General features: G+C 37.2%; 1 protein-coding gene across 3 annotated transcripts in view; it reads left to right on the top strand.

The window, feature by feature from the left end:
• MME (membrane metalloendopeptidase) overlaps positions 1-24,683 on the top strand; it is a 120,250-nt gene that overhangs the window by 39,038 nt on the left and 56,529 nt on the right. For all 3 annotated transcript variants that reach the window (XM_066369915.1, XM_066369914.1, XM_066369916.1), the window contains exons 8-14: positions 1,672-1,737; positions 15,094-15,228; positions 17,141-17,242; positions 18,884-19,020; positions 19,131-19,224; positions 20,393-20,521; positions 21,302-21,400. In XM_066369915.1, the coding sequence (XP_066226012.1) occupies positions 1,672-1,737; positions 15,094-15,228; positions 17,141-17,242; positions 18,884-19,020; positions 19,131-19,224; positions 20,393-20,521; positions 21,302-21,400 (762 nt within the window). The remainder of the gene's footprint in view (positions 1-1,671; positions 1,738-15,093; positions 15,229-17,140; positions 17,243-18,883; positions 19,021-19,130; positions 19,225-20,392; positions 20,522-21,301; positions 21,401-24,683) is intronic.

Here is a 24,683-nt window from a genome sequence, read left to right on the forward strand (position 1 = left end):
AGCATGGTCTGGTTTACATAATAAGGCAGGTCTGGAAATTAGAATTTCCTAACTGCTTCCAAAAAGAACATAGAGAAGGGATTTTGAACACAGTTTTGGTTCTTGCTAGAGAATGTATATACTTTTTTCTCAAAGTAAATAAGATGTCATTCTTTTAAATGGCTTTGTTAGATTTTTTTATTGAATTTATCAGGGTGACATTGGCTAATAAAATTACAAAGCTTTCAGGTGTACCATCCTATCATTTGTATAGTGTACTGTGTGTTCCCCACCCCAAGTCAAGTCACCTTTCATCACCATCTCTCCCCTCTACCCTCTCCTACTTCTTTCCACCCTCCTTTCCCTCTAGAATTTTTTTAATGTAAGCTATTTATTTTAGCTTTCTCTAAGGTGTTGCTTAAAATAAGATTTATACTTAATGAGTGTGTTTGGAACAGACTAAAAAATTTACAAAGCTTTTTCTAGGTCTCCTGTAAAAGAAACTAAACCAAAAGTTGCAGGTCACAGAATCATATTTATGTCTCCATTGCATAAATCTTCATGTTATTTATTGAAATCATGACAAGCGTTGAACCCAGCGCTCTTCCCTCCTGGGGCTGTCAAATGCCAGCATCCTGAAGGGTCATCACAAGGGAATTTTTCAAGGTCAGGAGATTGGAGAAGAAGCAGGGACCTTCTTGTGGTGGTGTCTGTTGACTCTTTCCATGCAAGTTCTCTGGGGGATATTTTTTTTGTACTGATCTGGCTTTTCCTGCTAGGGTTCTCATTTTAACCCAGAAAGGCTCTGGTTTGCCCCTGAACCCATCTTCTTCTTTTTTTTTCCTCGAACTTCAACAGCTCAAAATATTTTCTTATTAAATAATAAACCAAGAAATATTTATCCATGATTGACTATGTGTAACTCAAGTTTAGTTGAGCATCAACGACTTTGACTTAAAAATGTCCCGCGTTCCCACCTTCTTAGCACGCAGTGCACAGGGAGCAGTCTCCCAGCACCAAGCAGGACCACGTCACTGCCCCTGGGGATGAGGGTGGGCTGGACACCCGCCACAGAGCAGACCTGGTGTTGTCTCCCCCACACCCAGCTCGCAGCTGGCTCTGCGGAAGCCCAGAGCGGGGCAGCTTTGGGGAGAGCCCCGGAGGCTGCTCCGCTGTGCTCCTAGGCTGGAGGAGCTAAAAAAAAATACCTCTGGTGAGTTTACACTCACTAAAGAATTCTTGAGTTACCACAGAGGCTTTCCACCTTTTACTTTTTCCTATGCCCCCCAGGGGCTCATTCCAGAATCTCAGGAAGCAGAATGCCCTGTAAATGTGCGATTTGGAAACTCCGCAGTCCTAGATCCTCATGTGTTTTTGTTCACCTGCACCCTCTGTTCTGTGTTAAAATCCTTCCCAGGATATTTGCTGTTCAAGTATATTTTTGTGTGTGTGTTTTGCCCTCAAATTTCTGCAGCACAGTCTTTCAGATTATCCAACTACCCAGCAGTTTAATACTTTGAAGTAGTGTAAAAACCAATTCGTAATTATGAGTTCACTCAAAGTGTGACTGTTTCCCTTATAAACAGCAGGACACTGGGATCTTGCTCATACATAGACAGGTGTGCTTGATTTTGTCCAACTGTTCTGTATCAACTAAATGGTTAATTTTCTTCTTTTGTATCTTTTTTATAGATTGATCAACCTCGACTTGGCCTCCCTTCCAGAGACTATTATGTATGCACTGGAATATATAAAGAGGTAAAAAAATAAATTAAAAAAAAGATAAAGGAAAGAAAAAAGAAAACTAACTAAATAAAACTGTAGTAAATAAATAAATCTGGTGTAAATTTATAAATACTGAAAAAGACTAAGGCCGAGTATGTTCTTTATTTCTTTACTCGGAATCGATGCTTAAAATTACACACACTACTGAGGTCCTTTGATAGAATGAATATTCTCAACAGAATGAATGAACATATTTTAAGAAACAAGGGAACTTGAAATTATTTATTTGTGTTTTGATTTTCAGTATATGTCTATGACCCACTTTGAAAAGTTGATCTTAAATACTCTAATTTCACTATAAACTGAATCATTTGAGGAAAAAAAACAGATTAATCATGGTCTAGCGCGTAAGGAATGGTCCCCGTATGAGACACATCATGCTCTGTAGCACCTTCCAAAGCCTTCTGATTTGACTTTCTGAAGACTACCTGGGGCATCAAGTTCAGATAAAGCTTTGCAGCCTCCTCCTGACTCTCACACTGGTCAGCTAGGCAAAGCGTGTCAGACCCCACAGAACCACTGGGTGGCCTGGTGCTCACATTATCCCCCAGCCTTACCTCCCTCAGGCTGATGTTTTTGTGCTCTTGCTTATTGATAGAAAGGAACAACAGAAGACAATCAACAATGTGGTCTATCATTAGATGTTTTGGGAATGTATTTGTTCTATAAATGTTATCTTCATAATTATTTTGTAGCTTAGAAGTAAGTTAAGTCTACCTTTGATAGTCCTAATGGGTCATGGTATAGTGGTGTGGCTGAAATTAGCCCCTAGGTAAAATTATTAACTAAATATGTTTATGCTGAGCATTTATTTTGTGTGATTAAGTTCAGATAACATGGAATAAATTCACTGTAAAGTGTCTTTTTGAGTGGCTCTACAATATTGAAATAAAGAAAAAGATGTATTATAAAAGGTTAGAGTTAATAGCATATTCATGTGGGTATGGGATGTGTGCTCATGGCAATTTAGTTACTGTGTGGGTTGCAGCTATTGTCTTTATAAATTGTCCAATTGTTTATATTGCAGAGGTGAGGGTGATTGAAGAATTTTGGTTCATTATACTATACTTTCATCATTATCAACTGGGATTGTGTCCTAAAATCATGTCAAATTTTTTTTATCTTAAAAATATACATATATTTTGGTATTTTAACATCTATGCCATGAAGATACCTGGTAGTTAGTGTATACATTTGATGTAGTAGGGTTTCTTTTATTGTTATTCTTTTTAAAAAGCTGTTGTTAGGATGATGGGGTATTTGTGCATTTTACATTCAAAGCTATCTCATAATTGAGAACAGGTTACAAATTGGCAATCATAGGTTTAAGTCTGATAGACATTTTTGTTTAACCTGTAGATTTTTGTTGGTTTTTAAATTTGGATTAGTTTCCAGTATTTTTAAATGTTGGAAGATTTCACTGGAGAATCCAGATTTCTTGATAAATTAGTAGAATCGGAAACCCTAGGCCTGCACTGCCACGTGGCAGCAACGAGACCAAGCTACATCATCTTGCTCCCTTTAGGGAGGCCACTTGCTCTCTAGGTTTGAGCGGTTCTCATCTATATGGTTCGTTGATTTATGTTGACTTCTGGTCCCTGAGGCATTTGAGTCTGTAAATTAGTTGGGTCCTGCTAAGCTTCAGTGATAAAGAAGCCTAAAAATACTATAGCTATAGCTCAAATGAGAGAGAAGTTTATTTCTATTTCCTGTTACAGTCCAAGGGTAAACAGCAAGTCCAGACAAGGTAGGAAGCCCTGTTCCATGAGAATGGCCAGGACCACAGCTTTCTTTGATCCTTGACCTTGATAGTATGGTCTCTTGTTGTTGTTGTTGTTGTTTATTTTTTGTGGGATTTTTTTTAGCAAGAGAGACAGACAAAAAGGGAGAGAGATTAGAAGCATCAACTTGTAGTTGTGTCACTTTAGTTATTCATTGATTGTTTTCTCATATGTGCTCTGACCAGGTGGCTTCAGTGGAGCCAGTGACCCTTTGCTTAATCCAGCAACCTTGAGCTTAAGCCAGAAACCATGGGGTCACTTCTATGATCCCACACTCAAGCCAACAACCCCGTGCTCAAGCTGGCAACCTCGAGGTTTCTAACTTGGGTTCTCAGAGTCCCAGGTTGACACTCTATGTACTGCACCACCACTAGTTAGGCATACCTTGATGGTGTTTTATATGAGTCTAACTGGTCAAAGTTGGTTCACCAGTGCCTTGTTCACATTTCAGATTAAAATGAAAAGAAGGAACTTGGTAGACAAATGATTTCTTTATAGGTAAGGTATGTAGAAGTTGTTTACATTCCATTGGTTGGAACAGTGGCCATCAAACCATGGTTCATGAGCCACATGCGGCTCTTTGGCCCCTTGAGTGTTGCTCTTCCACAAAATGCCATGTGTGGGCACTACCTTGATTAGGAATGTACCTACCTATATAGTTTAGGTTTAAAAAATTTGGCTCTCAAAAGAAATTTCAATCGTACTGTTGATATTTGGCTCTGTTGTCTAATGAGTTTTCCGACCCTTGGTTAGAACATTGCCATGTAGCCACAACTAAATTTTAAAGAGGCTGGGAAATATAGTTTTAAGCTGAGGAGGAAAGTTCTGTTACTAAAAAGAAGAAGGGGAGCTTGGATACCAACAACATTTAACAATCTCTGCCACAGTTTATATCCACTGGTCTCAGAAATACTATTTATCAGAGTAGGGATCAATTCTAGGATCAGTAATCTATTATGTGTACAGGGTTTATTGGTGAGAAATCTGAGGCTCAGAAGGTTGCTCCTGAGCACTCAGCAAAACAGTAGTAGAACCCCAGGTAAAACTTTGTCCTTGTCTATGCTCCGGCCATTACATCTTTCCAACTTCATAAGAGTAGTTCTTTGGGGGGTTGGGGGAGGGGGGATGGGGTGAAGAAGGAGAGAGGGGTTAGGGAAGGGGAGGGGCACAAAGAAAACCAGATAGAAGGTGACAGAAGACAATTTAACTTAGCAGGAGGGGTATACAGCACAATCAAATGTCAAAATAATCTAGAGATATTTTCTCTCAACATATGTACCCTGATTTATCAATGTCACTGCATTAAATTTAATAAAAAAAAAAGAGTAGTTCTTCATGCTAGTAGAGTTCCCTAAATGAGAAAATGATTTAGAGAACTGAGCAGCACTTACAACCTTGAAGTTATCAGCTCAAATGAGGTGCCCTCCGCTGGTCTGGATTAGACTAACAAACACACAGCACCTTGCTGCTTCATACTCTCCTACTACTATGGCTATGTGGTCATCACACTGTTTCTTCCTAACCTCAGACCACAGATGTGTCTCAACTCAGTGCCCCCAGTTCCCAGCAACCTTCTTCCAGTTGAGGTAGTTGACATATGAGATAAAATCTAATTGTCATCCTGGAAATGGGTAATTAACTAGAATATTTCTGTATTCTCCCCTTCCCTTTTAAAATTCATTCTTTGGGATAGTTTTGGGGTAATGGTGAGTGAATGTATTTCATTGTGGAAAAAAATACAATATTTTTCTTATTTCCCTCATGATACTTGCTTCTCTCTCCCCAGCATTACCACCTGAAATTCCTCACTCAGATTCCTCTGCTGCCCCAGCTGGCTTTCAAATAAAAGTTAATTCTAGTTTTTCAGCTATCCTGCTGTCTCTGAAAGAAGTTAACCCCTTTAACTATGTTTTCTCTGTTTTATTGCTTCACAGGGGGAAAAATGGTGAAAGGGATAGAATAACAAAATAATATCTAGTGGAGAAGTTATGTGGTGGAGAAGTTACAAAGCTTGAAGAAATCTTAATAATCATATTTGTGTATCACTGCTCTTCATTGTTTTTCTCACTTACAAGCTTTTATATATGCTGTTCCCTGTGCCTGAAACATTTCAGATACACACACCACCTGCCCAGCTTTCTTCCTTTTCTCTTTACCCTTTAAGTCTAAGTTTAACTTCTGCTTCCTCACAAAGGCCTATCTTGGAACTTTTGAGTAGATGAAGATAACTCTGTGTTCCTATAGCACATGGGTTTCTATATATCTAATGTCATTTTTTCCTAGAATACTGTAAACAGTGGGAGCAGTACCATATCTCACTTTTCTTTGCTTTATTCCCAAGACTCAGCTGAGTTTCTGGCCCTGAGTAATTGTCAAATAAATATTGCAGAATCAGTGGATGAATGGTTGAGGGAGAAGATGGCAGGGAAGAAAAGAAAGAATAAGAAGAGAGAATAACCTACTCTCGTTAAGGGTCCCTACTAGTTCCTGACATTGATTCTTGAGCAAGTATGAGCTCTAGGGCATCCATAGCTAATAGAACACACGTCCTGAGCATCTTAAAACATCTCACAAACCATGTATCCTTTTTCTTCTTTTTAATTTCTGCTGTAGCTGATTTGCTAAGATATTTAAACATTCAATGAGTCTTCTACTTTTGTAGTCCATATTACAATATTGAAAATAACCAAGAGAACTTCTGAAGTCTGATGTGAAGTCACCAACTTTTTATACCAAGAGATGTACTGTCTCTGACTAGAGAAGCCTGGCTTCTTCGCTTCCTAGCCAGTGATTTTCAAACTGTATTGTGGAGTCTGGTTCTGCTGATGTGCCTCAGGGACTGGGGATAAGCAAGTATCACACCCTGTCTTTGATCAGAAGCACCATAATCATTAATCCCTGATCAAATCATTACCAAAGCCCATTCCCCAGGGCTTGATATCTCCTTCTGGGATATCCAGCTCATCCAGGGACTCATCTTCCAGAATTCTAAAACTTCATATGACCAATGAAAATAGCACCTACAATTATGACAAAGCCCATTCCACTTCACAGAAGCATTGTTTCACTTCTGATACCTTAAGAATGGAATGTTCTTGTTGCAGTATGTCATTTAAACCAGTAAAATACCTTGTTTTGTGACACTATTAAATAATTAAAATGGGTAATGCACCTTTTTTCAAAAAACTATCTTGCACCTCCTTCCCTTAATACAAAACCTGCTTTACTATTGTTAAAAGGCCTTTCAAACCTATTACATACTTTTGTTCTGGCAGTTTTAAATGTTATATTCTGAGAAATGTGTGTTATATTCCTTTAGTTATTGTTCTAAACTGAACTACCTCATTTTCTTTTTGTTTGCTGGACGTTACCTCTCACTTAAGAGGGAAATGCCCCAAGGCAATAGAAACACAAAGGTTTATATTCTTATAAATTTTACATGACAAAATCATATGTTTTATTTAATAATTAAGGTTACTAATGCACAGACTTTCAGAGCTAAATGGGACAATAGAGGATTTAGTCCAAACCCTCATTTTATAAATGAGGGAGCAGAGACCCAAAAAAGTAAAATGATTTGCTTAAAAGTCATAGATTAAAAGATCCATGTGCCAACTAGAAAGATTAGTTGTAAGCAGTAGAAACCTATGCTGATTAGCTAACTTTTGCATTAAAAAAAAGTTTATGTTTGTCTCATTTAACTATAAAGTTCTAGGGATGAATCAGGCATGGGTGGTTCCAGGGATTCAACTGAGTTATCTCTTTTTATTCTCCAGGTTCTCTTTTCTGTTGTGTTGGCTTCATTCTCTAGCACTCTATCTCAGTGTGGCATCAAAGATAACCATTGGAAACTTCACAATTCAGAAAAACGAAAGTATCCTAGTGTCTATCAATTTCTGAGGAAAGGATCCAGATAGGCCCTATTTGAGACATCTGTTCTTTCTTTTGCCGGGGTCCAGCCCCGGGGGGAATCCAGAGGTCCCACAGGAGGAGACGGCGTCGGCGCGAATCGAGTGAGAGAGCCGAATTCTTTTCTTTCTCTTTATTCTCTGGTTAGCATTTACTGTCAGGCATCTCTGCCAGATGCTAGTATAGCTCCCTTTTTATACACACACACTGAGTTACAATTACATGGTGTTAATCATTGCTTCTGTTTCACTATGTTTACATGTTTCCAGATAACAGTTAATTTATATCTATAAATTACAAACCAGGTAGCAAATCATTCAAAGTACAAAATAACTTGAATAGCGATAATAACATTGGTAAAAGCTTTTAAAGTATTAGTACTAATAGTTAACTCAACTTTACTGCTGTAGTGAGTCAAGGGGCAGAGAGAGATTAGCAGACGAAATCATTAAGGACTAACAATGGACCACCACTTGCTCAGGTAAATGGCCTTGAGTTTATGCAGTGTCCTACTTTTTCTCACAAGATTCTAAAAGGCTTGCCTATAAAGAAATTGACATAACATTAAGAGTTGCTTTCACCCAAAGATATACAGAGTGCACTTGCAAGATAGCCTAGTAGCAACATAATTTCAGAAGACATTAACTGTTATTACTTCTATGGATTCCCCTACATTCCTCTCATTATCAAAAAATCTTGGAAAGTATATAAATCTCATGAGAACATCTCACTGAGAAAGCCCAGTAACTGCCTTTAGTCAAAAAACAATTCTCTTAGTAAAACATTCTTTTCTTGCCGACTGCACTCTCATCCTAGGCCACACAATGGGCCATTCTACTATACCTTACCTAAGATACTATTGTCTAGTCAAATATTACTTATTTATTATATTTAAACACTAGTTAAGTTCTAACTCTATTCTTCTCAGAGTGTACCACTATCTGCAGATCAAATAAGCAAGAAGAAAGGAATGTTTCTCTACTCTATCACATGAAAAAGGCTAGGGAGGAAAAAATGTTGAATTAAGTGAAGGCCGAAAGACGCTCTGTGCACAGCCACTGCCTCCTACCTATTCACAAGTCACAATCTATTCTTTCTAACATGATTAAGAAGGAATTCTCCTACAAACTTAACCCTTTACGAGGGATATCATAGCCAGCCTCTTATGTTTATGAGCCCAGTTCAAGGGGTTTATAGGCTTTTCTGTGGAACTCACACCCTCTGTCTCATTTCCAAAGAAATCACTACGAATCTACAGGGAAAGCACAGTATATTATCCCTGTGCCATAAATAATAGCACACACCCAGAAAAGGGGGAATATAAGGCCATATTAATTCAAAAAGTCAAAAGGGGGAAGTATCGTTGTGTCTCTCCTTTGGGTGACTTTGTCAACCCGCAGCCATTGGTCTTCTCTGCTGTGACTTTGTCAATCAGCAGTTTTTGATCTTCTGCTGTGACCTTGTCAGCCAGCAGTTGTGGGTCTTCTCCTGCTGTGACCTTGTCAGCCAGCAGTTGTTGATCGGCTCCCGACATTCTTTAACCAACCACTGGGCCCAGGAGACTGGGTTCTCTGATAACTGGTTGTTAATACCAATTAATCTCCATGACCCAGGAAGATAGACCTCTTGATTGACAGTTCTACCAACAGGAAACAGAACAGAGGATTCTGTTATAAGGATACAGGAAAAATAGCTACTGCAGCCCACCTTACTATTTTCCTGTCTCTTGGATCCCAATTTAGCTTTCCTTCCAGATGGTGTTATTTCTACAAAAACACCTGAAAGCAAATCTCATTTAAAAGTATTAATTAAGCCAGCTCATGTGCATGACACAAGTTGCCAAACAAGACTAGCTAAACACTATCTTATTACAGGGGCTTATCGAAAGTTGTTACCTCAGTGTTGTGCAGGCCAATTAGTAGGCAGAAGACCATACAGACATCTGTGTGAATACTGTACAAGTACAGACACTAGGAAACTGACATATCTTATCACTTTGCATTTATCTGTGTGACTCTTGTTGTGAAAAGTTAGTTATTTCCCCCCAAATAATTAGAACTTCCTAAATGTCATGGCAGAGGAACTGTTCTCAAAATGGGTTCATTAAGGAGCCTATCAAACTGGCTCTTTCTTGTTAAAGAGCCAGAACCTGATTTCTGAGGTATTCTGATTATCTGAAAATGGCTAAAAGACACATTGCCACCTTAAAGGATGTAAATGGTGATGTTTGAACAATTCTATTCCTTACAAGGGTTTAAGTTTCTGAGCTAGGAAAATAATATTGAAGATACACATTGGCCATAAAAAAAAAAAAAGAATCATCCCATTCACAGAATTTTAAAATATAGCCAATCAACTACCTATTATGAGACAGTACTTGTATATTGATTCACTGAAAGCAAAGATGGTCATAATTTTCTTAAGAAATCACCCACCTTCAGAAAAATCTCTGAATTTGATGCTGGGGATGAATTGGAATTGGTCTCAAAGCTTCTCTCTTTTTTTGCTTCTTTATCTCATCAGGGTTGTTAACTTGTCCCTTTTCACAAGGAAATCTGTAGATTAAGAACCTAGAATGTTTGAGGGTAACTGAGTTATAAATATCCTTATACTCTGTGTTTGTCTGAAAAGGTAGGAAAAGCCAGGGTAGTGGTTTTCCAGCCTAAGGACCACTTTGTGTGCGCCAATGACAGGGCTCTGTGTAGCCATGCCTTTATGCATATACACACCAAGATAGTCCATCACGCTTTATTTTCCTTGTGTGTACATCAACAAAATATTTGAAGAGATTATTTCAGGACTAAAAGAAACATGAGAAAACCACTGGTCTAGCAGATGGAAGCCTGAAGAGGTGAGGCAGGGGTTGGAGAGTGAAAGCTATAGGATATAACTCTGGAGCCTGGCAGGGGAGAAGAATGCCAAAATTGTGATGAAATTTCGAGCTTTCAGAAAATGTGAGGGTTCACAAATGTGGAAGTGTTTTAGGGAATGAAGACAAAGGACTTGGAGCATGGCCAGTACAGTTGGGAGCTAGAAAGACATGATCTTTGTATCTGAATAAGAGAAAACACAGACCAGGAATATTCTCTTAAACTCTACCTACTCAGGAAGAAGCACAAGCTGAGGTCTGCAGACCTGTAGATAAGCAAGGACAAGCTGGAACTGAGTGTCCACTTACTCAGAACACAAGCTGAGAGAAACTGCTCTGGGCTTTGGCTGGTAATAAGTGTTGTGACAGAGGAAGTGAGTGAAACTTTCTTAATAGACCTAAAACTTCTTTTTCTTTTTTTTAATTAGACAGATTCTCATTGAGCTTCTACTATGACAGTTACTTTTCTAAGCAATAGGGATACCAAGGAAATAAAGTAGAAAAGGTCCTTGTTCACAGGGAACCTGTGTTCATTTTAATGGGAGAAGATAGACGATAAAGAAACAAGTAAATTATTTAAAGAAATAAAATAAATGGAGATAGGTTTATAAAGAAAATAAAACAAGGTAATATAATACAAGTTGAATCACTAGGAGTAGAGGAAATGGATAATTTAGAAATAATTTTACTTGTTTAAAAAAAAAGAAAGATCACTGTGACTGCTTGCTTGACTTGAAAAAAAAACAGATCCTGCAAGGGAAACTGCTGACCTCATTCCTTACTGGGCACCAGGTGACTAATGGTCAGGAGGTTCACCCAGTGTGGGTATCTGTAGTTAACAAAACTTAAAGGAGCCTGACCAGGTGGTGGCACAGTGGATAGAGCATCGGACTGGGATGCCGAGGACCCAGGTTCGAGACCCCGAGGTCACCAGCTTGAGCGCGGGCTCATCTGGTTTGAGCGAAAGCTCACCAGCTTGGACCCTAGGTCGCTGGCTCGAGTAAGGGGTTATCAGTCTGCTGATGGCCAGTGGTCAAGGCACATATGAAAAAGCAATCAATGAACAACTAAGATGTCGCAATGCGCAACGAAAAACTAATGATTGATGCTTCTCATCTCTCTCTGTTCCTGTCTGTCTGTCCCTGTCTATCCCTCTCACTGATTCTCTCTCTGTCTCTGTAAAAGAAAAAAAAACAAAACAAAACAAAAAAAACTTAAAGGAGCTTTTTTACTTGGGACTTAGTGATTATGACAAGAGAATTTTTGAGATTGACCAAACCAAGTTTGTAAAAAGAACTACATGCAGCTTCCCAAACATGCAACAAATCTTAATAATTATACAATAATTTCTCATATGAATCTGCAGGTTCTCTAAATAGTCCCCATGCTGGTCCACAGTGGATCCTCTGTATCTTGTGTTTCTCCTGCTCCAGAGTCCTGCTAGGATGAAAAATGATTCTCCTTTCTGGTTCTTAAAAATGTCTGCGTGATTCTATGCAATGGGGGTAGGGTGGTTCCTCTTCAGGATGTAGTCTCTCTGTGCTGGCAGCTGCATGTTCTCTGACCTGCTTCATAAAGTGTGAAAAAATGCCACGCCTTTTTGATAGGAAACATGTCTTTCCTGCCTAGTGTTCTTTGTGTGTTTCTTCGCATTGTCAATTTTCTTCCTAAAAGGAGGAAAGCAGAAAATTGGTAAGAGCTGGGTGTCCTGGAATAGAATCTTTGGAAGTGAAATTCCTGATCTGCAAGTGGCTGGTTCACTAAGGTACCCAATTATCATTAGCCAGTCTGACTGGAGAGCTACTTGTTCTTCCCTGGGTATCGCTATTCTCATTAACAAAGATGCTGAAGTTTGAAGGACAGTAGTCAAATGGCATTACTTTCTTCCTCTTTGGCAATTCCAACAAATACCAGCCTTTTTTAAAAGTGGGAAGAGCCCAACTTCTGAACAGAACTAATGTGTAAATATTATTGCTTGGTCCTACAAAATGAAAATAGCTCTAATCAGAGTAATACTTCATGGTATTGGGTGTTGCTAAATATCATCTCATTGATATTATGTAATTTAAAATCTCACAAAACTGCTATTGGACTTTACCCAACTATTGTCATCTTTGAAACTGCTATTATAAGCACTGGTATTTACAATGTTTTATTTTTAAAAGAAAGGCTGCATAAATATTTAGGTAGGTTTCTCTTTCATAAGATTGACCATATCAAGGCTTAAAATAGGCTGCTTTATGACTCAAAAAAAGATAGCTGACTCTGGCCCTTGTTCTAGTAAATAATTGCTCTTTTACTGACACACACAAAGAAACTGAATTTCAATTTTAAAAATATTCTGCCTAATGTACTATTTAAACGTCTTCATTACTTTTTCCTTCAAATCATGACAATTACAGTCATTTGGCATTTATATACCTAGAAGTGTCTCAAGGAAGGATATTAAAACCTTAAGGTAGAATCATATTGTTGTAAAAAGGATTTAAAAGCAGCAGTGAGCCTGCATTCTGACAGCTGCTATATAAATTTGGAAGCTGGAAAAGATAATCAAGACACTAAGACACATGTTTTAATCAGTCACGTTGGAATAGTTGCCAGGTAATGAAGCTCATTAAAGGAAGTGGTGTATTCCATGAAGCTGTATTAAATATCTATTTAAGCATACCAGAAGCCAGGGCTTCCAGTGTTTTAAGAAAGTTGACGAGTGCCACAGACTAGAAGTATCATCTAAACTTCTTACCTTATGCCAAGTTCCATAGTCTTTAGATACATCTCTAAGGGCAAAGATACCCAAGTATATATAATCAGTCCACAGAATCAGCGAGGTGCTGGAGAGCATTCTTGCAATTCTTTTCTTACCTGATTACAAAAAAACATCCTATAGGCAGTGCTTCTCAACCATGGGTCCGCAGACTGCTGGTGCTCTAGGAAAGAGTTACTAGCAAAAAATGTCTGCTAGACAAGCTCCTGTCCATGGACCAGTGGTTGAAAAGCACTAGTAGAAATAATATCTCAGTAGGTTTATGTTGAAAATTTTAAATTACCATTTTCGTTATAATAAGTAGCAGTTCTGTGATGAATGCAGTAGAATTTATATGATGTGAAGTACAGTTAATTCAAAAACACTGCATGCTTATACTTTAGAATAGTTGGTCCCTAAGGTATAAACTCAGATATAATATCTGTTTACTTCAAAGTGAAACAAGTATTCTGATTACCTTTGAGTAGGGAAAGAATGGAGTTGGCAAGAATACACATAAAAGCATCCTATTATCCTATACCTTAGTAATTAGGTTTTAATACAGATTCACAGCTACAAAATAGTTTGTTGTATTGAGTATCAAATCCATAGATAGAGATGTCAGCTAGACAGCTGATCATCACAGGACATCAGAGAAGACGGAGCCCTCTCCTCAGTGAATTGTTTACTTAGCATTTAGTAAAGGTCATGGAATGCCAGTCTCTAAACTACCTAAAGGTGTCCTCTTGACTTTCAAGTGGATAATAACTTTTTGCATATTGCTTAGGTTCTTGCTTGAAAAAGTATTTTCAGCTCCTATGAGATTTAGTTTAATCTCTTTAATGAGTCACTGTAGAATCAGATGAGCCTTTATACTCAGAGTCAATGTAATGCATCCCATCACTGATAATCCATTACAAGGCATATGAAAATCTCTTGAAACAGAGGAAGTGGTAAGCACTGGATAGCCCTTCTTTGTTTTTACCTTGTGAACAAGTCTCAGAAGCATAGACATGATCATTGGTCCCAAACGTGTGTGACATGGCTTTAATAGTCATGGGTTTTTGTCAGCAGCTGCTGCTGGGAACTTAAGTTTTGAGTGAATTTAAATGATGTGGCATAATCTTTTATTTTCATTGTTGATGGATAATAATGGCTGAATGGCAATGGGTTGAGATTTATAAAAGTGAACTTTGGTTTCCTGGAGTTGATGCCACTCTGAACTTGAAGAGGCATTTACATATTCCATACAAGTTTAATGATGTAACTAGTTTACAGGGTACCTTCACAAAGTTAAAATGCATGTGAAGATAAAATGAAATGAATTTGGGTTCTTGGAAGAAAGTGATATCCAAATCTATGTTATCTTAGGGAGAAATTTCAAGTAATGGGAACCAACTATGGAATTAACTAAAATCCACAGGTGTGTGTTGCAGGAGTTATGAGAACACAGTCTTGTTAAAAAATATATATATATATACACTCACACGAGCGCACGCACGTGCACACACACACACACACACACACACACACACACACTGGCCGGAGGAGACAGATATAAAGATGTCCTGATAATATTACTATCTCTTCATGAATAGTTATAAATAGTGCATGCACATACACACATGCACGTGCATAGAGAAAACTTGAGAAAAGGAAATTAGGTAAAAGAATATATTAGTATTAAAAAATACTAGATTATTGTTTATCAAGCATTTTGCAACTGCAGCCTTATTAAGACAATTTAAAATTTGATTGAAAATGACAAAAATTTCCATAACCAAATGGTTATAAATCACTTAGTATTTCTAAAGTGATACCTTATTGTTCTGCTCTAATTCAGATACTTTGACTTTCTAAAAATCATACATGTCATTTATTTTAGGGTTTAGGAAGGATCATCTATTTTATTGTGCCTTTCTCTTACCAGAAATTAATATTGAATTGGAAATAAAATTTTATGTTAAAGCACTGTGATGAATATTTAGAAGGTTTGCCAGCAATTGACTGTTATTTATTTCTTGCAGGCTTGTACAGCATATGTGGATTTTATGATTTCTGTGGCCAGATTGATCCGTCAGGAAAGAGGATTGCCTGTAGATGAGAACCAGCTCTCTTTGGAAATGAATAAAGTGATGGAATTGGAAAAAGAAATTGCCAATGTAAAACACATTACCTCTGATACACTGAATAATGTTAACCCCTTTTTTTTCTTAGTTTCTCTCTATCATAATTTTAAGGGTTAAAGTTTCAACTCCTTAACCAAGTGATAAAAATGCACAGCTTAGTTAAGGATCACTAACTCTAAGAGGACTTTTGAAACTGTAGAATTCTGTAGTAAACTGGTTTTCTGACATCCAGGAGACATATAAAATTTAAACAAATATTAAACTAGATACACTTAATTACCTATTATAAGTGAGTTACATCAAAATTCTAACTATAGTTAAACTGTTGTTGAGATGTCCTTGAGTTGTCGAACACACTTGATTGCTAACTGCTCAACAAAGCTGTTTTAGTCTTGATAAGTACAGTTTTTTTCTTTTAGGTTTATAGGGATTACAGAGAGTAAAAAGATGATCTCTAAATTTTTACTAAGAAATATTAGCCCTTGAACATGGCCACAGGACTATATAATGTCTCTGAGTTCAGACAGGTTGCTCAGATCAAGGGAGATCTTATAGGAGAGTTTATCAGCAAAGCCCAAGGGGTATACTCATGAATTTCCTGTAGCTCTAGGACTAGGTGAACTCTTGGAGTCTGAGTTGGCATTTCCTCATCTGACTGGGTCTGCAGCCTCAAGAGAGTGAACTCTTGAAGCAGCATCCAGGTTATTAATTGAACCCATGTTCAGTTTCAGTCTAGGTTCCACAGAGCTCTCTGTGACCTTGCAAACAGCAATGTGCACTCCTAAATGCCATCTGCTTGCCACTGCCATTCGAATCTAGAAGACTCAAGATCTTTGAGGGCAATTTTAACTTGCCAGTAATCTCCAATCGAAACCAGATGTTGCTTGGAGCTGCAGCTGGGTGAATGGAAGTTTGATGGGTTATATGTGGCTCTGTGTTAAAAATAGAACTATGAGAAGAGAACAGTTTATTGCCCTGGGTTTTTACCACCCGCACGTTCCCAGGCCTTGTTCTGCTGTGATCAGCATCAGCTTTCTAGTAGTTGTATCTCAGAGTTATTTGTATTTTCTCTCTTCTCTTCGACTCTGAACTTGGGGTGATGCTTTAGTCATCTTTGAATCACCTATGTATCTCTAACAGTGTCCAGATTATTATTGCATGCAGGAAATAGTCAATAAGTAATTTTTAAAATAAAGAAATAAGTAAGTGACCTAAAGGGGAAACTGGAGCCATTGCCACTGAGCAACAATTCCCATTTTAAACTTTTACCTATTATCTCTTCTGACTTAAAATTGCTTTCACTCATTTCAGCCAATCATTGTGGGGAGGAATTGCTATTGCAATTTTTTTTTTTTTTTTTTGAGTCAGTGAAAGAAAACTGGATGTGGTTGAGTATAGAGCACTAAATTGGTTGGGCAGGAGGGGAGGACAGTCACAAAGGTACAAGGTGCTAGCTCTCTCCTCAGATAACTTGCCACCTAACTAAATGTTTTCTCTGTTTTGTTTGCTTTAAATTCCTTCAGAAACCATTATGGGTTTTCTTTTCTTTTCTATCTGAATTTTAGCTGGGGCACTGAATGGTAATGTTAGTGGGTGGGAGACAGAATTTGAATGGTGAATTGGAGATGACTATATTAAAAAAAAGTTATTATAATATGAAACAGACAAAGCTAAGCTGGCCATTAACGATAGAAGGAAGCAGGCCTGCAAATATTGCTTATGTGGTTATACTTAACACTGCAGCCAAATCTTGATAATTGTTACTGAATATACTTTAAATCTCTTAAATTTCACTTTCCTTTTTGATATGACAAAGTAAATGACAAACCAAGCACAGAATAGAACTTAAAGCATATTTACCTATTTATTTCTTTTCCCCTCAATATAGCTATATTTTCTAAAGAATTCTTAGTTCTAAAATAATGATCAAAAATTAAATCCATAGGCTACAACTAAACCTGAAGATCGAAATGATCCAATGCTTCTTTATAACAAAATGACATTAGCCCAGATCCAAAATAACTTTTCACTAGAGGTCAACAGCAAGGTAAGTAGCAAATTTTATGTACTCTCTTATTGTGCCATTTCTCAAACTTACAACATTGAAATGCAGTTTATTAAAATTCAGTGATTTCTTATTTACTGAAATAGGTTGAATATCAGATGAATTTAGATGAGCTGATGGCAAGACCTGAAAGCTATCTGAAACCATTGTTTATCTTTAGTTAGAGGAGATTCTGCAGGTACAAGCCCTTTCAAGGTACCTACGATGGTGCGAAGCATCACAGAAAAGGGTTTGGAAAACACTAAAACTGAAAATCCTTCTGAAGGACCATTATATGTCCATCAGACTTGGACAGTCAGATAATAAAAGCACTCAATTTCTTTTTAACTCCTAAAAGATTAATTTATTCATAGAATTTGCTGTGTTTTCATTAAGACATCTCTGGAGGTGTTCATAGCAATAATGGGAATATAGAACACAAGAAATAAAACTCTGCCTCACAGATATGACTTATAAGTAGCAGCTGACATCTTTTTGCTTAGTTGTAATTCATTAGCTAGAATTAATTCTCTTTTTTGGGGCCTACTATGCACACACTATGTGTGTATTAGTTGAGGCACACATTTGGGAAATAAAACAACATCCGTGGGACAATTTACAAACTACCCATTCAATGATTGATTCTCCTTGGCAATAATGATAATAAACAAGGATGTAAAATACAAAAAAAAGACATAAAAAAACAAAGAAACACCTTTTGAGTTAGGAATTTCTCACAGAGGTTTTTAATGTAATCAAGTTCCTAATAAATATGTTTTGAAAGAATTTTCTAAACCATCAAAAGAAATCAAGGAAAGTACGTAGTACTTCAAACTTAGAAAATGATCAGTATATTATATACTTACTATATAATCATAAAGCCTAAAATATTGGTAATTTCAGACATTCCCAAATACAGAAATGTGGCATTTCAGCAAGATTCACATGGTCTTTACTTCTACTGTTTTTTCTTTTACTCACTGGTGGTTGAATAATCACAGTTCCCATTTTAAAAAGACAAGATTTTGTCTTTTGGAAACTCCAAACCTTACTTCAAGTTGTAAAACTGAATGCCTCCAGACAGTGTGTTGACAGCGTTTTGTCTGGCATCACGGGACCCTCTGGTATATCGGCAACTTCACTGTACCTCTGCTAGGATCACAATGTGCTTTTATTTGCAGCAGGATCTCCACTGAGATATGTTACTATGTTTGAGAGGTTGTTTATTAACATACACTACTAAAAGATAAAACCTTTACACCCCTTTAAATTTTTGCATAAACCAAGGAAGTTTTTAGTTTTAAAGCTAAATTTTTCTGTGTTTTGTATTGATTAGACCAAGAAGATGACAGTGAGCCTAATTTCTAGCTGTGTAGTCTCTATGCTTAGAGGCTTTGCTTTTGTTTTTAAATGGTTGGTTTAATTTTGCTATACAGATAATTATGCTGCAGAACTAATTTTTATACAAAACCAATTGAAAGAATTGAGAGAAAATCACAAGCAATGATCAGATGTAACAGTTGTGGTAATTATATTGTGATGCAGCTGCCACCTAACATGTCTGACCCCTGAACAATAATTGAGTGTTGGAATCAAGAAGAAAAAGTCATAATTACTGAATGTTTTGTGCCTGCTCTTTTCCAGCCATTCAGCTGGTCAGATTTCACAAATGAAATTATGTCAACTGTGAATATTAATATTACAAATGAGGAAGATGTGGTTGTTTATGCTCCAGAATATTTAACCAAACTTAAGCTCATTCTTACCAAATATTCCGCCAGGTAGGTGTGTCAGAGTACCCCTGTCCTCAGAGTTTACATTTAATATCACTTCTTTAGAAGCTTTGCAGCCTCATCTTTTCTGTTGCTGGGTGGTGGGTTTTTTTATACAGAGATCTTCAAAATTTAATGTCCTGGCGGTTCATAATGGATCTTGTAAGCAGCCTCAGCAGACCCTACAAGGAGTCCAGAAATGCTTTCCGCAAGGTGAAAAAACAATCTTTTCTTAAGACTTCAAACCTAAAGAGATACATGAAAATGAAGGTGCCTTGTACACTACAAGAATGTGGTGAACTTGGCCGAGAGACAACATGCCAAATGTTGGTTATTTTGCCCATATTTAATCTATGATGTCTAGAAAGGCCATTATAGAAAAGCTAGTTTTTATGGGCTTTGCCATCCTATGTTTATCTACAGTGGCATCATGTTTACAGTGCCATAGAAGAATATGCATTTGGTGTGTGAGCAGTTGATGAAACATACTGGCTTGGTGTTTTTGTGGTGTTAAAAGTTATTGCAAGGATGTCTCAATTAACTTGATTTTTCTGGTGTTCATCACACACTAGATAGACACACCGATGGACTACATTGACATGGAAAATCCCCTGAGAACACATCTACCTGTAGACACCTTAAGGCCTTTTATGAGGCTGTACTTACGTTTAAACAATCATTATTTTAGTCCTGTTATGAGGGGCCAGGGCAGGAGGGACTGAGAAAGGAGAAATTCTAGCAAATTGTTGGTGTCCAGTATTGGTTAGCATTATGGAAAGAAAATAACTCTCTGATTGATTGAATTTGTGTGTTTTTTACCTTTTAAAAGAAAATATAAACACATTTTTTAAATTAAGTAATGTAAAAATGGTGTTTTGTTAAAACCTCCTTAACTACCTTAGTCCCGTTATTGGTATTTAAATTTATAAACCTAAAGTTTTAAGTACTGGAAGTTTAGCTAAAACATTAAAAAACTCAAGAATGTGTTGTTTTTATATATAGGAGATTTTTCCTCTGTTATATTTATTGAACATTATTTCACATTTATGTTTATGCAGTGGTAACTGTTATTTTTTGTTATAGAGAAGGGGGGTTGTTGCTTTTTTCTAAAGCTGTCTAGAAATATATTAACTTGTAGTAAGCAAAAGTTCTACTGGGACAGGTACTGAAAATATCCCTTATTTTCAGATCATATGTAAGTAACCAATCCAGTTGAATTGCATTTTATCATAAGCAAGGACAGCGTGACTTGTGAGGAGAAGCAGTGAATATTGCAAGAATTCAGGAGACATAAAGAATAGGATCATGTGAAATTTGTCTCTCACCAAGCTCCAGCTGACTTACCCCTGAGGAAACACCATTTCCTTTTTCTCTCCTGCAGGCCCTATATGGCACAACATCAGAAACCGCGACTTGGAGACGATGTGCAAACTATGTCAATGGGAACATGGAAAATGCTGTGGGAAGGCTGTACGTGGAAGCAGCATTTGCCGGAGAGAGTAAACATGTGGTAATGTTTTCAGCATGGTGCACTATCAGCTATTTGTTTGCAATGATGGGCAATTACAATAGTCCATAATTTGGTTAAAATTTTATTAATTGTCAGAGGAGCTCTGAATATTAATTTGCTATCATTTCCAAGTAAATGTCATCCTCCTGCTCCCAAGGGTCTGGTTATGTTTCTGATCCTAATATTGTTTAGTCCAAAATCAACTGTCCTTTTTCCAAAAGCAGTAGATTCTAGAAACAGTCACGTATTCTAGTGATACAGTCATTTCTAATCTCTTCTGTTAGCAAAATTGACCTAGAATTAGTAGTTTCTTAGAAACCTTGAAAGTAAACTCAGGTTTATTTGAAGTGTAAGAAAAGTACACCATTTTTTCATTGTTACTGATATGAAAACAATGTAACTTGAAGTTATGGTAAAAGAATCTATTGAAATGCTACTCCATGCTTACTAAATTTCAAATGGTAATGAGAGCTAATATTATATTTTATATTGGTTCATCTTTCGTGATAATGGAAACCAATACATTCTAAAGATGACTTTTTTATTAATGTATATATTAAGACCTATTTAATCATAAGTATTGATAGTAGCAGTGTCTCTTTAAAAATATAACTATCCACATCTATCCATTTGTTTATGTCATTGTTTGTCTACAAGTTTATATTTATTAATATGTTATTGAGTCACATATAAAGACAGATTATAGCTCTGTTATTTAAAAATTGTGTTACAAAAAATTAATTAATGGCCTAAATTTGTCATCTGCTCTTTTGGTTTGAGGTTGAGGATTTGATTGCACAGATCCGGGAAGTTTTTATTCAGACTTTAGATGACCTCACTTGGATGGATGCTGAAACAAAAAAGAGAGCTGAAGAAAAGGTAAAAAGCAAGGCAAGGGCTAGCTAGCAAAAAAAAAAAAAAAATTCTTTATAAAAAAATATCGACCCTGGCCAATTGACTCAGTGGTAGAGTGTTGGCCAGTGTGTGGATGTCCCAGGTTCAATTTCCAGTCAGGGGACACAAGAGAAGCAACCATTTACTTCTGCACCTCTTCCCCTTCTCTCTCTCTTCCCCTCCTGAGCCATGGCTCAATTGGTTCAAGCAATTTGGCCCCAGGTGCTGAGGATAGCTCCATGGAGCCTCTCCTCAAGTGTTAAAATAGGTCAGTTGCTGAGCAACCCCCCAGATGGGCAGCACATCACCCAGTAGGAGGTTTGCTGGGTGGATCCCAGTTGGGACACATGCAGGAGTCTGTCTGTTTCCTCTTCTCTCACTTAAAAAAAAAGTCAACTTTTAAGAAAATTCAGGAAAAAAAAATAATCTAGAATTGCATAAACTTATGAATAAAAACTTAATCAAAGACAGTAAGTAAAAAAAAAAAGAATTGCATAAAATAAAAGCAAGTTCCTTCAGGATGCAATACCAGGAACAGTTCTGATAAATAAAGATTTGTACTCTCATTTTCATTTTTTTATTTTTATTTTGCAACCAGCTCCTACTCTCCATGTTCAGTTCAAAACTTTGAAAGGTATCATTTTGGGTTTTTTATGGTAGTCTTTAGACACAAGAGAAAAATTTTATGTGAATTAGTAAAGAATGAAAAAATGCTCTCAGTGGTTCAGTGGTTTATAATAGTCCTCCTTTTATGAAAGATGTCTAAAAGGCCTCTAACAGTGTCAAATTTATGCCTTCAATTTTTAATGCAAATTTCTAGCTAAATTTTTTTAAAACATACCCCATCTAACATGTTTGCTTGAACAGAAATACTATATTTCTGTTCAAGTAAATGTAAAGTGATATAATATTTGAGTTTTATAAGGAGCTCTATAGTTCCTTTTGTTGAGACTTTTAATATCTTACATAAGAAGAAAGGTGAGCTCTCTAAGGAAATTTTAAGTTCAAATTTACTATGATCATTTTGTCTTGATAATCATATCAAGAGCCCTGGCCGGTTGGCTCAGCGGTAGAGCGTCGGCCTAGCGTGCGGAGGACCCGGGTTCGATTCCCGGCCAGGGCACATAGGAGAAGCGCCCATTTGCTTCTCCACCCCTCCGCCGCGCTTTCCTCTCTGTCTCTCTCTTCCCCTCCCGCAGCCAAGGCTCCACTGGAGCAAAGATGGCCCGGGCGCTGGGGATGGCTCTGTGGCCTCTGCCTCAGGCGCTAGAGTGGCTCTGGTCGCAATATGGCGACGCCCAGGATGGGCAGAGCATCGCCCCCTGGGGGGCAGAGCGCCGCCCCTGGTGGGCGTGCCGGGTGGATCCCGGTCGGGCGCATGCGGGAGTCTGTCTGACTGTCTCTCCCTGTTTCCAGCTTCAGAAAAATGAAAAAAAAAAAAAAAAAAAAAAAAAGATAATCATATCAAACTAGAAGGAACATGTCCAGTGAAAACTAGATGTGCTTTCTGAGCAGTATTTACATGCAACGTGATTTTTATTTTTCTGTAATTAAGGTGGCAAGAAGAACAGACCATTATTTTAATTGATAACAGAAGGAATTCAGAAACTTATGACAATAAGAGACTAAAGCTGTAGTCTAGTTTTTGTTTTCAGAACTAAATCATGTGTAAGGACTTTTTCAGTTTCACAGAGCCCTGGGTGTGTTAGATCTAGAATTCAAGCCCCCCTGTATTTTATCAGTCTGACAAAGTCCTCAGAAATTTAAGCTGGTTTTGCTATATTCCTGTTCTAGCTATTTGTGGCATGATTCTGTGATGTAGCCAGCTGAGTTGTTCTAGGTCATCATTTCCCAAGCTGGTGTCACAAAACACAGGACATGCCAAGTTGCTACACAAAGGAGAGTTCTGTAGTCAAAAGAATTTAAGAAACACTTCCTACAGGAAGTTACCTGATCCCATCCTAGTCTAGATTACATGCTTCTAGGGTTTGGTCTATAAGACACCACATGTCATACTTGAATGTTAATTCTCATTTCATTGCCTATTATTGATTTGTATGGTAAGCTCTCCAGGGGCAGAAATTTTTGCCCAACATTGAAGCCTCAGCATCTTACGAAGTACTTGGCTTATAGTAGACTCTTGAATATATATTACATAAATAAATGGACAAATTAATTCTTCCTTTTGGACACCTAATTTTGACTCTAAGAAGACCTGGAATAAAAAAGCCTGTCCAATGTTTTTGTCACAGTATTTACCCAAAGTATTTGACAATAAATCCTGTTTATGTAGTAACCAGCATTTTCGTCAATAGAGTTTGTGTCCCCTAGAACACTCTTTGGGGAAATATCTTCTAGAAAATGCAATGCTAATGAGACGGAGCTGATTTATGACTGGATGCTGTGGAAACCTACAAGAAAATGGGCTTGGCCTAACTGACTCAGTGACACATATCCTGTCCCACTACTGGGGAAATCCTGGGCTTGTGAAACAGATTTGTAACAAAACCACATTCATTTGATGGCAAAACAAATAACTCAGAGATACAGGCTTAGTTCCCCATGAAAAATGTAAATTAATTAAACTATGTATTTAAGAGCATGTAGTATGATAGAATCTAAAGTCAGATACCTTTGAGAAAATTAAGAAATACAAGTGGCAAGTAGTAAACAAGTGATAATCATGAAATAATAAAAGTAAGTGAACAATTTTAAATAAAAAAACTAAAAATCAGAAGTGGCAGTAAGCAGGTGGTAAATGTGAGCTGGTGTAACAAGGAACACTCTTGTGTTTCACTTGTTTAATTAATGACATTTAATTTTGAGAAGATAGGTACACAGCTTTGGAGACAGAAGGAGAACATAAAAACTCCAAGAACCAATTTCAGGAAGAATATTAGTGCTGAACATATAAGCTCATATCTGTTTTCTCAGACAAATCAATAAAGTGGAAAGATAATTACAAGCTACTAGAATGGAAGCTCTAAATATTACCCTTCCCATAAACTGAAGAAAAAGTTCACGAAAATACAATACATGTGGAACAATGACTTGTCAGCTTTCATTTTGGTTTTCTTGGGAAATCTGTATCCTATGAGGATAGGGTATTAGAAGCTAAATTTCACACTGGTTTTTTGTTTATCTTGAGCTCCAGGAAGAAGCCACTTCAAAGATCGCTTTGTAAGTGCTGTCAGATACTCATTTTGCAAACAGTATGGATCATGTTATTCAGTTGATATTCATGGGAAAATTATGTTTGATTTGAAAG

Source organism: Saccopteryx leptura, chromosome 2 (assembly GCF_036850995.1).
Source record: "Saccopteryx leptura isolate mSacLep1 chromosome 2, mSacLep1_pri_phased_curated, whole genome shotgun sequence".
In the NCBI taxonomy this organism is placed as follows: domain Eukaryota; kingdom Metazoa; phylum Chordata; class Mammalia; order Chiroptera; family Emballonuridae; genus Saccopteryx; species Saccopteryx leptura.